Source organism: Crocodylus siamensis, chromosome 5 (genome assembly GCF_052110815.1).
Source record: "Crocodylus siamensis isolate JL-2025a chromosome 5, ASM5211081v1, whole genome shotgun sequence".
NCBI classification, from domain to species: Eukaryota; Metazoa; Chordata; order Crocodylia; family Crocodylidae; genus Crocodylus; species Crocodylus siamensis.
This window is the reverse complement of record NC_143399.1, coordinates 173,720,760-173,735,406: the sequence shown is the minus strand read 5'-3', so window position 1 is coordinate 173,735,406 and position 14,647 is coordinate 173,720,760. Positions and strand designations below refer to the sequence as shown.

Sequence of the window (14,647 nt, the reverse complement as noted above, 5' to 3'; positions counted from 1 at the left end):
TCCATTCTAGAAAGATCACCTTGAAGTGAGATGATGACTTTACTTCCCTTGGATTACTATACCCTCTATTAAAATCCCATACAAAGTCTCAGTTAAGTGCCAATTAATATTATGATTTTAGTGATAAGAATACCATCCATTAATAATAGGCCTTAAACATCAAATATATATCTATAATAAATAACACACAGGAGTGGTGTTAAGTTGTTTATTTCCTTACTCTAGTCCCCTGGTATAGGTCAGGGATATAAAAGCTCTATCACAGCATGGGTCCTTGATTCCACTGACTATGATTATCATTAGTTGAAAATAACTTTCGGTCCTTATTGACCTCTGTTGTACCAAAACGAGTGACTTACAGGTATAAAGATGTTTATATTGCTACCAATCTCAAGACATACCTAATGATAATTTCAAAATTTCTACTTGTACTTGGCATGGATGAAAAATGAAATTCAGCAAGCCATGTTCAATATGAACATAAAGCCTATTTAACACCATTCACTTGAGCAGGGTTGCATGAGGCCTAATTCAGTGTAGCATTTGATTCATTCCATTTAAACCCAAACAAGTTCCCAATATGTTATTTAGTGGTTCTAATTAAATGATTCAGTTACTGGAAGTACACCTACTGTTAGAACGTTTCCAATAGTATAATCTTCAGATAATATTAAGGTGGTTCCATACCAGAAAGCCAATGCATATGATGCATAGATCAGTAAAAAAGCAATACCCATAGAAATGCTGGCTGTAATAGACTTCTTAATTCCAATATGTTTTGCATCTTCTAAATTTTTATGATATCTGCACAAAAAGAATGCATGTTAGTTTTTTTTTATTTAAAGCATTACACATAATACCATATTTCTTTTTATGCTCTGCACATCAGTAATTTTCCAGGTCCGTGATTTTTTTTGTCAATCAGTAATCAGGTACTGATTGAAAAAAAACTTTGAGTTGAAACAAGTTGAGAAAACTTTTGAGTTATTACTGATGAAAGAAAAGTTAAACTACTATAAGTATATAAGACGTGAACACCAGGATCTGGGAAAGAAGCTGTTCACCAGGGCTCTCTAAGGGATAACAGGGTCTAATGGCCACAAATTTCTGGAAGGCCAATTTTAGACTGGACATGAGGAAAAACTTCTTTACTGTCCATGTGTTCAGGGTCTGGAACAGACTCCTTCCAGAGGTGATGCAAGCACCTACTCTGGACTCATTCAGAAAACATTTGGATGCCTGTCTTGCTGGGATCATTTGACCCCAGCAGACTTCCTGAGTATGGCAGGAGGGCTGGATTCCATCTTATGAGGTCCCTTCCAGCCCTAATGTCTATGAAACTACCCTTGCAGGAGCAGACTTGTTAATATTCTCACTACACTTCTGTTTAATTGTTCAATTGTGTTTTCTTGGCTCAGCTGGGTGGGGCATAAAGGGCATGCATATTTACTTTAGAAAGCAATACCTGCCTTAAATATGTTGCACTGCTGCACCCCACTGGAATTGAGAAGCTAAAATGGTATCCTCTCTCATGAAGGAGGTAGTCCATGAAAAGTAGATTAAACTAAAATAGCCCACTTAACTGACATACAAAATGGGGTCATCAGTACTTGTGCTTTACTGTGGAGCTGACTTACTAGTTCTGCAGTAAAGTGTCACTGTCTACATGTGCCAATATTAGGGTTCAGTACAGTAAATTAATTAATTCTGCTGTAGAATAATACTGTCTGGGACAAGTGCTATCCAAAAGCGGAGTAGTTGCATGCACTGAAATGCATGTGTAGATGGTGTCTGGGGCACAAGCTACCAGCTAGCCCTGCCATGTCGCATCTTTTTGTCCCAGCCAGCCCTTCCACTGCACATAGAGCCAGGGCAAAGAAGCCCTAGGCTGGCAAGCTGAACCCCCAGAACCCTGCCAGCCCAGGCTGTACCACTGTGGTTCAATGTGCCAGGCACACATGCAAATGCTGTGCCCAGAAGAAATAAACTCTGGTACAAACTGCACTAGAGTTTATTGCTACATGTTAATTGCACATGTAGATGCACGCACTGAGATTAGGGCAAGAGGCATGAATTGTATTTCACCACTATACAAGTTTATAGCTTTATTCAGAGTTACTCATCTCTCCTTTCAACATTAAACTGCATGTGGTTTCGTCAGAGTCATTCATTCCTCAGACTAAGGAAGGAAAATTGCAAACTTTTTTTAAAGAGCCAATCATTCTATCACCATAATACAGTTCTGATAGACAAGCACGTCTACCCTGTGCACTCCCCATATTACCCAGGCCTACCAATTTTCTGAGTGGATGACTTGGAATGACCGAGTGTGCACTCTATCACATTTAAGGCCACCTGAGCCATTTACTCTGCAAATTTATGGGTCCAATAAGATATTGGTGATAAACACTTAAAGACTAAGAAAGGTTCTGAGGTGAGTTATGTAACCAGACAGTCCCAAGGCAGCCCCTGTACCAATCAGACTCAGATGGAACTGAAAGCTGAAGCATAAGGGAGCACATCAGTTCAGGGCTTGGCTGTGATTACTTTGCATAACCTAGTGGTTGTTGAACTTTGAGCCTGGCAAGTCCCAGTCAGGATTCATGGTTATACTAGGTAATTATTATAGATAGATAAAAGATCAAATACATTGCAGCCATGCTGTTCCATAATACAATAAAATAAATGAGTATAACATAATGGAACAATTGAGAAGAATCCTGAATAAGCATATGATCATATTGGTGAGATCTTTGGTCTTTTCTTTCCCCATGCTTCTTTTCTGCCTAATACCTTACAGTGTGTTTTTTTTTGTTTTGTTTTGTTTAATGATTTATTTTTTTAAGTTTAGTTAACTCTTGGTGTAGGGATCATGTGCCTGCTTGATTTGTGAGGATCTGAAAAAATAAAGAATCATTCAGTATGTAATAAAACTGATGAATAAAACTCTAATTAGTCAACTTAACTACCCCAAATGTACTAGATAAAATGGTACTCTAGGTTTATTAAATGATGACTTGTAGAACCCAACTTGCCAGTCTATTGTTTAAACTTATGTTTAGCAATAAAGAAAAGTAAAATTTAGAACACATAAAGCAAATATTTTAAAATTAACTGAGAGAAAATAATTCTCTGACCTCTCAATTTCTTTTTTCTGTCCTCCAAAAGCTATCACAGTCCTAATTGCTCCCAGAACTTCTTCAGCAACAGCTCCTGCTTTTGCATATGCAGTTAGTTCTTTGTCAGTAAATGCAGAGAGTATCTGTACAAAAGGGAATATTTTAACTGTACTGCAGCAGTGTAACTAGGATGGTGGTGAACAGGACACCAGCCTTGGGTGCCAACTTAGAGGGGAGACAGTATGGCTCCCTCCCTCCATGAGTCTCTGACACAGCAGATGTTTTTCCTTGCCCCTGCCTAACCATAGGAACTGGGCAGGCACAGCTCTGCACCCAACAAGTTATCTGGGAGATGGAATGACAGTAATCCTCTCTAGGAGGCTTTGGCATTAGAGGCATAGCCCTGCACCCAGGCATTGGGGAGGAGAAAGAATGGATACCAGGAGGTGCACATGCTGAGCTCAGCAGCAGCAGTACAAGCATTTGCTGCAGCAGCTGCCCTCCAAGTAAGAAGAGGCTCATCAGGTCAGACTAAGCCTCCATTTCCCCCTCCCCAGCTCTCCAGTGGTCAGCATATTTCATGCCCCCCTTCATTCATTCCTGAGGAGCTGACAGTGCTCCATAGACCTCTGCCCTGCTGCTCAAAGGAAAATAGAATGAGCTGAAATAGTTTCTTGCTGCTTCTTTTTATCCTAGTTTGCTTCTTGCAAAAATATGCAGTATGCTGCCACTTACCAACTACAAACCCTTTCACTTAAATACCACAGAAGGGCAAGATATTCAATAAAAGAAGTTAAGAAGACATCAACTGTATAACATTTATTTCCAAGAAATATCTAATGTTATAAACCTGGGGCTGGATTTTCTCTGCTCTTGAGCTTTTACATAGTATAGAAATATAAGTATAGGGGGTTCGCTGTGAACTGATTCCCAGATTAAATCCTGATCCCTGGGCAGGTCAGAGCAGCCTTGGGTTATTCTAATTTTTTCTGGTTAGCTACAAGAGATAAGGACCATATGTAGCTGAGCATAACTGGAATGTAGCATCTCACATGTATACATTGCAGTTAGCATACAAAACCACAGTAGAGTCCTGCAAATACTTTGGAGAAAAATAGAGGAAATCATGCTATATAAGGCTGGGATTTTAAAAAGTACAAAACCACTTAAAATTCAAAGGTGGTTGAATTAAGTCTCCTTGACAATCCTAGCCAAAAGCAAAAACAATTCTGTATGTGAAGTCAATTTGCAATTGAAGTGTGCTTGCCTTGCTAACTGTTGTAATAATTTCAGTTAAGCTAGTGTGTTAATTTTTTTTCAGACAATTCTATCACTTGGGTGATACAAAGGTTCCTTATACTGGAATTAAAAACCCAAGGCTCAATTTCCTCTTCTGCTGAGCCTTCACTCATCATATTTGGTGGGTTTTTGGTTGTACCTATGATGGTCTAAGGACCTAGGCAAGCAAGGTTCTTTGAGTAAATATGATATCTTTTCTTAGACCAACTGAGTAGTTGGAAAAAAGTTCTTAGCAAGCCTTCAGACACAATCACCCTCCTTGAGGCATAGGGAGTCTCTGCTGTTCTGGGACTCCAAGAAATGTGAGAAGCTAAAAGTGTGACAGGATGTCGGTGAGACTGGAAATGGGTAGAAGTTAAAAAGACAAAGTGAAGTAGGGAAGGGAGGGAGGAAAAATGGTGGAAAAAGGTCAAAAGTGAGTAAGGGAGACGCTGCGGTGGTAGTATTTCAGGATAGAAGAGGCCATCTGTGAAAAAGGAAATAGCTTAACATTAGGAGAACACAAGACAGAAGTAGGGTAGGGGAGAGAAGGCAGGGGAAAAGAAAAATGTAAGAGGTCAAATCTGGCAGGTACCTGGTGAATCAGATGTCAGGCATGTTGTAATGTGTCATAAATCCAATGTCTATATTGAGTCTGTAACTTTTTGTATCCAGTAAATTTATGAAGTGAAGTTTGTAGGCTAGTCTATGAAAGCTGTTTTGTAAGTTCCCTTTGAGGATTAGAACTGAGAGATGGGAGAGAGCATGATTGTCCTGTGAGAAGTGTGCCTCCACAAGTAGTTAGGTATTCTTGTCTTTGATAGATTTTCAGTATGTGTGCGTTTTGGTGAATAGCTGTTGTTTCTTTTTTCTTACATATTTTTCATCGGGGCATTTGGTGCACTGAATGAGATGTAACATTTCTGGAGGTGCAGCTGTAAGATCCAGGAATGGTGATAGTTCTGTTGTGGGGTGCAGTTATTGTAGGGGTGGTGGAGATGTGTTGGCAGGTTTTGCATTTGTTGTCCTGGCATGGTCTGGATCCAGTGGGTGTGGTTTGGGTCACAGGGAGTTTGCTTCTGGTGATGATGAGGTTGGTGAGGCTTAGTGCTTGTTCAAAGGCTAGGATGGGTGGTTCAGGAAACATCTCTTTAAGAATTGGGTAGTCTTCTAGTATGGGTACAATTGTTTGAGCGATTTTTTTTTTTCATGTAGGTTCCAGGGAAGGATGATATGTCATAACTAATGGTGTGCAATTTGTGGGATTTACTTTTTGTACTGCAGGAAGTTTTCATGTATCCAGGTGGCTCTTTCAAGGATGCAATCTGTGTCTCTGGAGGTGTCCTCATTGGCTGAAGGCCCATTTGAGATTTGTGAGGTGGTGTATCACGGGTATTCTCCTCAGTGCCAATTTGGTGGTGTCAGAGTTTGACCTGTAAATTACAGCTTTCTTGGTGTGTTTAAGGTGATTGCTGGTTCTGTGTAGATATGCATGTTGGTCCATGAGTTTCTTATATATAATGGTTTGAATTTTACCATTTTTGATATTGATCATGGTGTCCAGAAAGGAAATCCTGGTGTTTGGGTATTCAAGTGATAGTCTGATGGAGGAGTGGTAACTGTTGATTTCCACCAGAAATTCAATCAGGCTGCAGGGTTTCAGTCCAAATGATGATGTCAACTATGTATCTCAGGTGTAGTACAGGTTTGGTGCAGCTCTTGAGCAGATCTTATAGGCACGCCATAAAAAGGTTGGCATACTGTGGGGCCATTTTGGTGCCTGCAGTCATGCCTGTGGTCTGGAGGAAGTGTTGGTTGTTGAAATGGAGGTTATTGTTTGTGAGGATGAATTATGAGAGTTCAGTGATTATCCTGAGGTCTGTACTTGGTGTTGTAATCTCATTCCCATAGGTATGTGAGGCAGGCTTGGATGCCATCCTGGTGTGGGATGTTGGTGTATAAGCTAGTGACATCCGTGGTGCCTAGGGGGTATTGTTGGGAAGGTGGTCTATGTTTTTGAGTTTTTGCAGAAAGTCTGTTGTTTTAAATTAAACTTGGTTTTTGCATGACTAGCAGTTTTAAGATGGATTTGATGAAACCTGGTATTTCTTCCATTAGGGTTTCATGGTTTGACATGATAGGTCTGCTGGGGTTTCCTCCTTTGCACAGAAGAGAATACCTGTGAATGCCACCTCACAAATTCCAAAAGGGCCTTCAACCAACAAGGACACTCCTCCAGGAAGAGATTGTACTTTTGAAAGAGCCACCTGAATACCATATGAAAATTTCCTGCAATACAAAAAGGAAATTCCCAGAAATCGCACACCATTAGTTATGCCATATCACCCTTCCCTGGACCTACACAAGAAAATCCTCAAACAATTGCAACCCATACTAGAAGAAGACCCAATTCTTAAAGAGATCTTTCCAGAACCACACATCCTAGCCTTTAAACACACTCCAAACTTTGCCAACTTCATCATCACCAGAAGCAAACTCCCTATGACCCAAACCACACACAGTGGATCATCCAGACCATGCCAGGACAAGAAATACAAAACCTACCAACACATCTCCACCACCTCAATAATAACTGCACCCCATAACAGAATAAACACCATTCCTGGATCTTACAGCTGCACCTCCTGAAATGTAACATCCCATCCAGTGCACCAAATGCCCAGATGGAAAATATTTAAGAGAAACCAAACACCAAAGGTGAATATGAATTGCCTTGGAACAAAACTCCAACATGAATAAGAGCCATTAAGGTGACAAAGTAATCAGTACAGCTAACTGCACTCTACCATGCATTAGCAGGCGCATCACAAACATGTCCAGGCAGTCGAATACTTCCCTTCAATGCGGCATTGGTCATGCTGCAGTTGGAGTACTGCGTCCAGTTTTGGGCACTGCACTTCAAGAGGGATGTGGATAACCTTGAGAGGACCCAGTGGGAGGGCCACTCATATGGTTAGGGGCCTGCAGGTAAGGCCCTATGAGGAGAGACTGAGGGACCTGTATCTGTTCAGTCTCCATGAGAGAAGGCTGAGAGGGGTTCCTGTGGTCATTTAAAACTTCAGGGGAGGTGCAGCAGCAAGAACTAGGAGATGATCAGTTTACCAGGGCACCCCTTGGAATAACAAGGAACAGTGGCCACAGACTGACAGAGCAGATTTAGGTTGGACATCAGGAAGAACTTCTTTATGGTAAGGGTTGCTAGGATCTGGAATGGGCTTCCAGGGGAGGTGGTGTACCTCTTGGGGGTTTTTAAGAGGAGACTAGACAACACCTGGCTGGGGTCATATGACCTGCCCTTTCCTGCCCAGAGCAGGGGATCAGACTCGATGATCTATTGAGGTCCCTTCCCTACCTACTATTGAGGACCCAACCCTAACAATTATGAAACAACTATGCACCAGAATGAATGCACACCGAAAACCCATCAAAGATAAGAATACTCAACTGCCTGTGGGGGCACTTCTCACAAGATAATCGCTCCCTCTCCAATCTCAATTCTAATCCTCAAAGGGAACTTACAAAACATCTTTCATAGACAAGCCTACAAACATCACTTCATAAATTTACTGGATACAAAAAATCACGGACTCAGTATAGACATTGGATTTATGATGCATTACAACCTGCCTGCCATCTGATTCACCAGTTACCTGTCAGACCTGACCTCTTACATTTTTCTTTTCCCCTGCCTTTTCTTCCCTACTGTACTTCTGTCTTCTGTCTTCCTAATGTTCAGCTATTTCCTTTTTCACAGATGGCCTCTTCTATCTTGAATTACTACCACTGTAGTGTCTCCCTTACTCACTTTTAACCTTTTTTCTGCCATTTTTTCCTCCCTCCCTTCCCTGCTTCACCTTTTTGTCTTTCTAACTTCTACCTATTTCCAGTCTCACTGACATCCTGCCACACTTTTAGCTCCTCTCATTTCTTGGAGTCCCAGAGCAGCAGAGACTCCCTATTCCTGAAGAAGGGTGATTTGTGCCAGAAAGCTTGTTAAGAACTTTTTTCCGACTACTCAGCTTTTCTTAGATCAGCTATCACATCTAGTCAAAGAATCTTGCCTGCACTCATCTTACTTCACTTTCCTTGTCAGAACATGCTATACTAGTATAAGCAGCTTTGGATCCATATACGTTGACACCAGAGATCTTGTACTGCTTTAACTGTACCGGTATAATTATGGACCAATTTGGTTACATACAATGTCTGCTTGTAGACTAGGTCTAAAACTATTACTTCTAAAGGCTAGGGAATTAATTTCTTTATTGCTGTATATTTAGTTAATTCTATATTTATAAATCACTGTATATTTATTTCAGTATATTTTAGTTAAATATACAGGTCTACTTAATTTGTGATTTTGCAGATTTTGTGGAAATTGCAAAATCCAATAATGTTTTCTTAAGTTGATTTTGCTGACAATAAAAATAAAATTCTGTCTCTAGTGGGGACCAGTGATTCTTGCTGCCATGGGCCAGGATCTCAGTCTGCCCAAAGGTGAGGGCATGGGGAAAGGTGCTGCCTGGCAGGGCAACATGAAGGGCAGCAGATGAGATGGCAGCCACCCTTTTGTGCTTCCCCTTCCCCCTGCCAGGGCCTCTCCACCAAACAGCAGTGAGGGGCAGGACCACACAAAGTACAGTCAGCAGATTAGATGGCAGCTGCCCCTTCATCCCTCCTCTCCTGCTGGGGTGCCTCCACTGATCATGTGCTGAGGGGGGCAGGGTCACTGGAGCACATCTGGGAAATAACCACAAAATTTGCTTGTTATGCCATGACCAACCCACAAATTGTTGAGCCTCACTGTGATTATAAGTAGGTCCCTACTTATATGAAACAGGGCACTATATATATAATTTTACATCCCAGTGAAAATTCAGTTTTCACCTACCTTTGCCCATATAGCAGCTGATAATGCCATGACAGGGCTGACTGCCAGTATCACAAGAGTTAATTTCCATCCTTTTAAAAAACCAACTATAAAACCAGTGAGAAACATAGCTTCTGCTTGGAAGAGCATTGCAATTTTGTCCCCTATTCCTTCATTAATCTTGGAGACATCACTAAAAATAAAAACAAACCCACACGCAAACAAATAAGGAAATATAGAAAACACAAAAAGCTTTTACATTGCTATGGTACATCTATTTTGTTCCTTTTTCTATATTTGTAATTGCAGTCACTCAGTTGTAATGTAGTTTAAGCCATACCTAAGAGATTGAGAATGTCTTTTCCAATAGAAATGTATGTAGAAGGATGCTAGGGAAATTGGGGTGCCAGGCGGAGCAGTGTGGTGACTGTGCTGCTTCAGGTCTGGCTATTCAACACCCCAGCCCCTGAATCCGTCGCTGGCTTCATTGCATCCAGGGGCAGGGCCCTACCCCCTGCTCAGGTCATCTCTGGCTATCTTACAGCTGACGCTTTCTTACTACTACTAATAAAATTAATAATAGAATAAAAAACAGTAATAATACTCACTCTATAAGTCGAGTGTTGAGTTCCCCCACATCATTTACATCAAACCATCCAATTTCCTGTCGCATTATTGCATGAAAAAATTGCTGTCTGATTTTCTTGATTTGCCGACCAGCTGCCACTGTCCAAAATGCAACTTGCATGTAGGCCGCCAAGAGAACACCAGCTCCTAGTCCAGAGTAATAGTATGCGTGTCTGAAAGGAACAAAATTGCCAAGGTTCTTTAAAACTGGGTTCTTTTTCCTCCAAATAAATTGTGTAGGAACACAAATTTCAGCATTTTGTCTGAACAAATATGAAATTATTTGGATAATATCCATGCTTTTTTTCTGTTTGGTATAGGAATATTTTTTTCAGACTGCATATCCCATTCACTCGCATGTGATCTCCATAAATGATAATTCAATTTGTGCTTTTTTAATATTGAATATTAAAAAGAGCTCAGAATTGTATAGAAAACCTGTTTTATTTAGCATTTTTCTATTGGAAGTTCTGGTGGTAGTGAAGAAAGGTCAAGAATGTAATTTTCAATAATGTTTATGTAGCTTAGGAGCACCAATATAGAATATGGAAGCCCTGTTTTAAAAATAAAACTGCAGTAATAAATTATTTTTACTTTTTCAGTATCATTATTTACTAGCCTGTTGTACAAGAGTTGGCATACTCTTTGGTGAGAAGTTAGAAATAGTTTGTAAAATTAGGACGCAGGGCTAAAACTTTTTATATGTAAATCAGGTTCTTGGTTTACATGAGAAACTAGTGACTCTTCTCATGATTCTTCCTCCCCCCATTGTTTCAGGATACTACCCAGTTGAGTTTGAGGCTTTATAAGTCATAAAATTAATCACATTTGAACTGAAAATGTAATCATTCAACTTAAACTATTAACTTAAGTTAATCTGAAGGTTGATCTTAATCACCATTTGAAGTATAGAAAATTCTATAAAATACTAAGCTGGGGGAAAACAGTTGCTTGGTTTTAAAACTCAACATTAAGCACTACAGTACTTGTTTTATGCCTCACCATGTACTGCTACCTTGACAAGGTGGAGAGGCATGCATATACCACTGATCCTTGTAGGATCACCCATGAGGGTAAGGTCAAAGGTGAGATATCAGACAAAGAGCAGTTCAATCCAACACAACATAAAGACTTCAGTGGTGGAGCAGGTAGATGCAGAAAGCATACTTCTCAATGACTGCAAAGGTGAATGAAAGATGCAGTGGAAGAGTAACGCCAGTTGTCTTGCATCTCCTTGCCATTGGACACAGGTTTCTCCTCTGCCACAAGCCATCCAGTTGTCAATGTGCAATGGTCTCCTTATGTAAATATCACATGTAGGCTTCTCCCCCTGGTCCAACATTATTATAATAACCAGTACCTATAACCTCTGCATAGTCCTGTGACAGTGGGTTGAAGTCCTGAGCCATGGATCCACACACAGGCAGCAGTTGTGTGATGGTCACTTGACCTTCAGCATGGAACAGGAGGGTATTTTGGCAGCTGTTATTGTGACTGAGCAGATTTTAGGATCCCTTCTGCTCACCTTGCATGGGAAGAGAGCTAGATCAGGTGCCCCAAAAATAGGTTCTCTCACTTTACCTTACCAGACTGTATAGCTACTTTAAGGGGATCATCAAATTGTGGTTGAAACACAAAAATGTCCTTTGCATCTTGGAATATATGGACCCTACTAGATGACCCAACCAGTGACAGATCTGAATGTAGAACAGCTATTGTCACTCAAGAACTTGCAGTACAACATCAATATTGTTGCTCTCAGCAAGACCAGACATGCAGACAAAAGCCATCTGTGGAAGGAGGGAGTGGGTATATGTTTTTCTGGAAAGGGAAACCCGCAAATGACCGGCAAATACATGGTGTTGGTTTTACCATTTAAGAAGCAGATTGTCAGCTTAATACCCAAATTCCTTGTTGGCATTAACAAATGCCTCATGACTCTGCTTCCACCTGACTAACAATTCATTTGCTACCATCATTAGTGCATATGCCCCAACACTGACAAGGAAGGACAGAGGGAACAGTTTTATGTTGGCCTTGATGAAATCCTGACCATCATCCCAAAACAGGACAAGATCAGCCTCCTTGGATACTTCAACATGAGAGTTGGCCAGGGCTTTAACATGTGGAGTGGGGGCAACATTGGGAAGGAAGGAGTAGCGGAGACCAACTCCAGTGGCCTCCTTTTACTCAGTAAATGTTCAGAGCACAACCTTGTCATTACCTGTCACATTGTCTGAAATTAGTATTAAGTACAGAACAACCTGGCAACACCCTGCTCAGAATAATGCCACCTCCTCAACTATGTTGTCATAAGACAGCATGATCAAAAAATATGTCTATATCACATATGTCATGAGAGGAACTGATGACTGCTGGACTGATCATTGTTTAGTGAGATCAATCATGTCCATGAGGGTTGCACTGAAACATTGAAAGCAACCCAGATTACTCCAAAAACAGTACAATATCAAATGCTTTCAGACCCCTAGACACCACGAAGCCTGCCAAACTCACAAATTTTAGGATTGAAAATGATGACACTTGTGTTCTGAAGCTTGCCAGTCTCTCTCAAGAGACCATCCATGGGATTTACATGAATCAACTGGCTTTATCACCCAACACCATCAGGACTGGTTTGACTACAACAATGCTGAGGTAAAAGCCCTGCTCAATCGGAAGACTGTCAAAACCATCCTAGGTCAGTCAGAAGGAAGGGACTTGTCAGTAGCTTAAAGTTGAAACCCAGAGGAAGATTAGACAAACAAAAGACAAATAGTGGAAAGAAAAAGCAAAATAAATCCAAGAATTAGTTGACAATTATGCTATGCAGAGCTGCTTTAGTGCAATTAAGGCTGCATACAGACCAAGTTCTTGCGGACTTACCCTGCTTAGATCTGAAGACAGCAGTATGCTCCTTAAAGACAACCAGTCCATCCTAACCACTGGAAGGAGCACTACCAAAAGCTCCTGAACCAGGAATAGTCAGTGACTGATGAAACCTTCAGATCCATCCTGCAGCTTCCAATAAGGGAAGCACTTGCCAGTATATCAACTTCTGAAGTTGTCCACAAGGTGATGGAACAGATTAAGAACAACAAAGCATCTGGCCCTCGTGGCATACCAGCTGAGATCTTCGAAGTTGGTGGGGAAACTGACAACAAGTTGGTGGGGAAACAACAAGCAGCACACATAGCTTCTTAAAATCTGGAACACTGAGGAAATTCCCACTAACCTATGGAATGCCAGTATTGTCACCATTTTTAAGCAGGGAGATCAGGCTGACTCAGAAAACTATTGAGGTACTACCCTCCTCTCTATCTCTGGGAAGATCCTTACTTGATTTCTGTTGAACCAACTGCTTCCTCTTGCTGAGAAAATGCTTCTTGAGTCTCTGTGGCTTCAGAACATCAAGAGAGACCCTGGTCATAATTTTTTGTAGCCCAGTAGATCCAGGAAAATTGCTGAGAACAACACTGAGAACTATGTGGCCTTTACTGACTGAACCAAAGCCTTCGACTCTTGTGAACCCTGAGACTGTATGGAAGATCTTATCGAAGTTTGGCTGCTCAGGGAAGTTTATCACCTTTCTAAGACTCCTTCATGACCATGTGACTGCCTTCATCCTTTGTAATAACTCAGTTATGAAGCCCTTTGCCATTCAAACTGGCGGCAAGTGGGGTTTGAAAACAGAATTGTTGCAATCTGTCTTTCTTGCAGTCATCTATACTCATTCATGACTGTCTGCCACATGGCACTGGCATCGAGTACAGGATGATGGGAATCTTAAATCTCTCCTGCCTTCATGCCAAAACCAAAGTTACATTGGTCTTGATTGTGGAACTTCAGTATGCCAATAATTGTGCTGTTGCTGCACATACTGAGGACCTACAAATAGCCCTTAACTGCTTCTCTCAAGCATACCAGTGCCTGGGACTGACCCTTAACATGGGAAAAACCAAAGGTGCTTCACCAGCCTGCTCCAGGCCAATCAATTCCCCTGGCAAAGGGGATCTTTATCAATGGACAGGAGCTGAAGAATGTTCAACACTTTTTGTACTTTGACAGCCATTTCTCAGAGAAGGCCAACATAGATGAAGAGATTCAATATAGGATCCAATGTGCCAGCTCTGTCTTTGGGACACTGTATCATCATGTGTTCAGTGATTACGACAACAGGACTCAAACAAAGCTCCAATGTTATATGACGCTGTGGTAACCCAAATTCTTTGGGTTTGAAGCTTGGGTGACCTACAGGGACCACCTGAAAAATCTGGAATGCCTTCACCAGCTCTACCTCCAGAAGATCCTTGGTATAAAGAGGGAGGATCACTGCACAAATACCAGCGTCTTCACCAACATGAACACCACCAATATGGAAGCATTGATTCTTCAACATTAGCTATAGCAGACTGGGCATTGCGCACACATGCCTTGTGTATATTTACCAAAACAACTGCTATACTCCCAACTCGGCCAAGGACAAAGGACACACAGGATCCAGAGGAAACACTTCAAGGACACCCTCAAAGTGAATGTTAAGAAACTCACATCACAAATTGGGAAAGACTAACCCAGGATAGAGCTATATGGTGACACCTTGTGAGAGAATTAAATCTTTCTTTGACAAAAACGGTCTCTCCCTGGAGGCAGAACAATAACAGAAATAGAAGGAAAGGAAATGACTGAAAAGTCTGTGGCCCAATCCTCCCTTTAACCACCTGTGATTCTA

At 41.2% G+C, this 14,647-nt stretch overlaps 1 protein-coding gene across 1 annotated transcript in view; it reads right to left on the bottom strand.

The window, feature by feature from the left end:
- Window positions 1-14,647, bottom strand: part of ABCB1 (ATP binding cassette subfamily B member 1) — an 85,761-nt gene that overhangs the window by 49,048 nt on the left and 22,066 nt on the right. The window contains exons 5-8 of the mRNA XM_090049810.1: window positions 9,897-10,088; window positions 9,310-9,481; window positions 3,138-3,262; window positions 633-804 (exon numbers count right to left, since the gene is read on the bottom strand). Coding sequence (XP_089905936.1) covers window positions 633-804; window positions 3,138-3,262; window positions 9,310-9,481; window positions 9,897-10,088 — 661 coding nt within the window. The remainder of the gene's footprint in view (window positions 1-632; window positions 805-3,137; window positions 3,263-9,309; window positions 9,482-9,896; window positions 10,089-14,647) is intronic.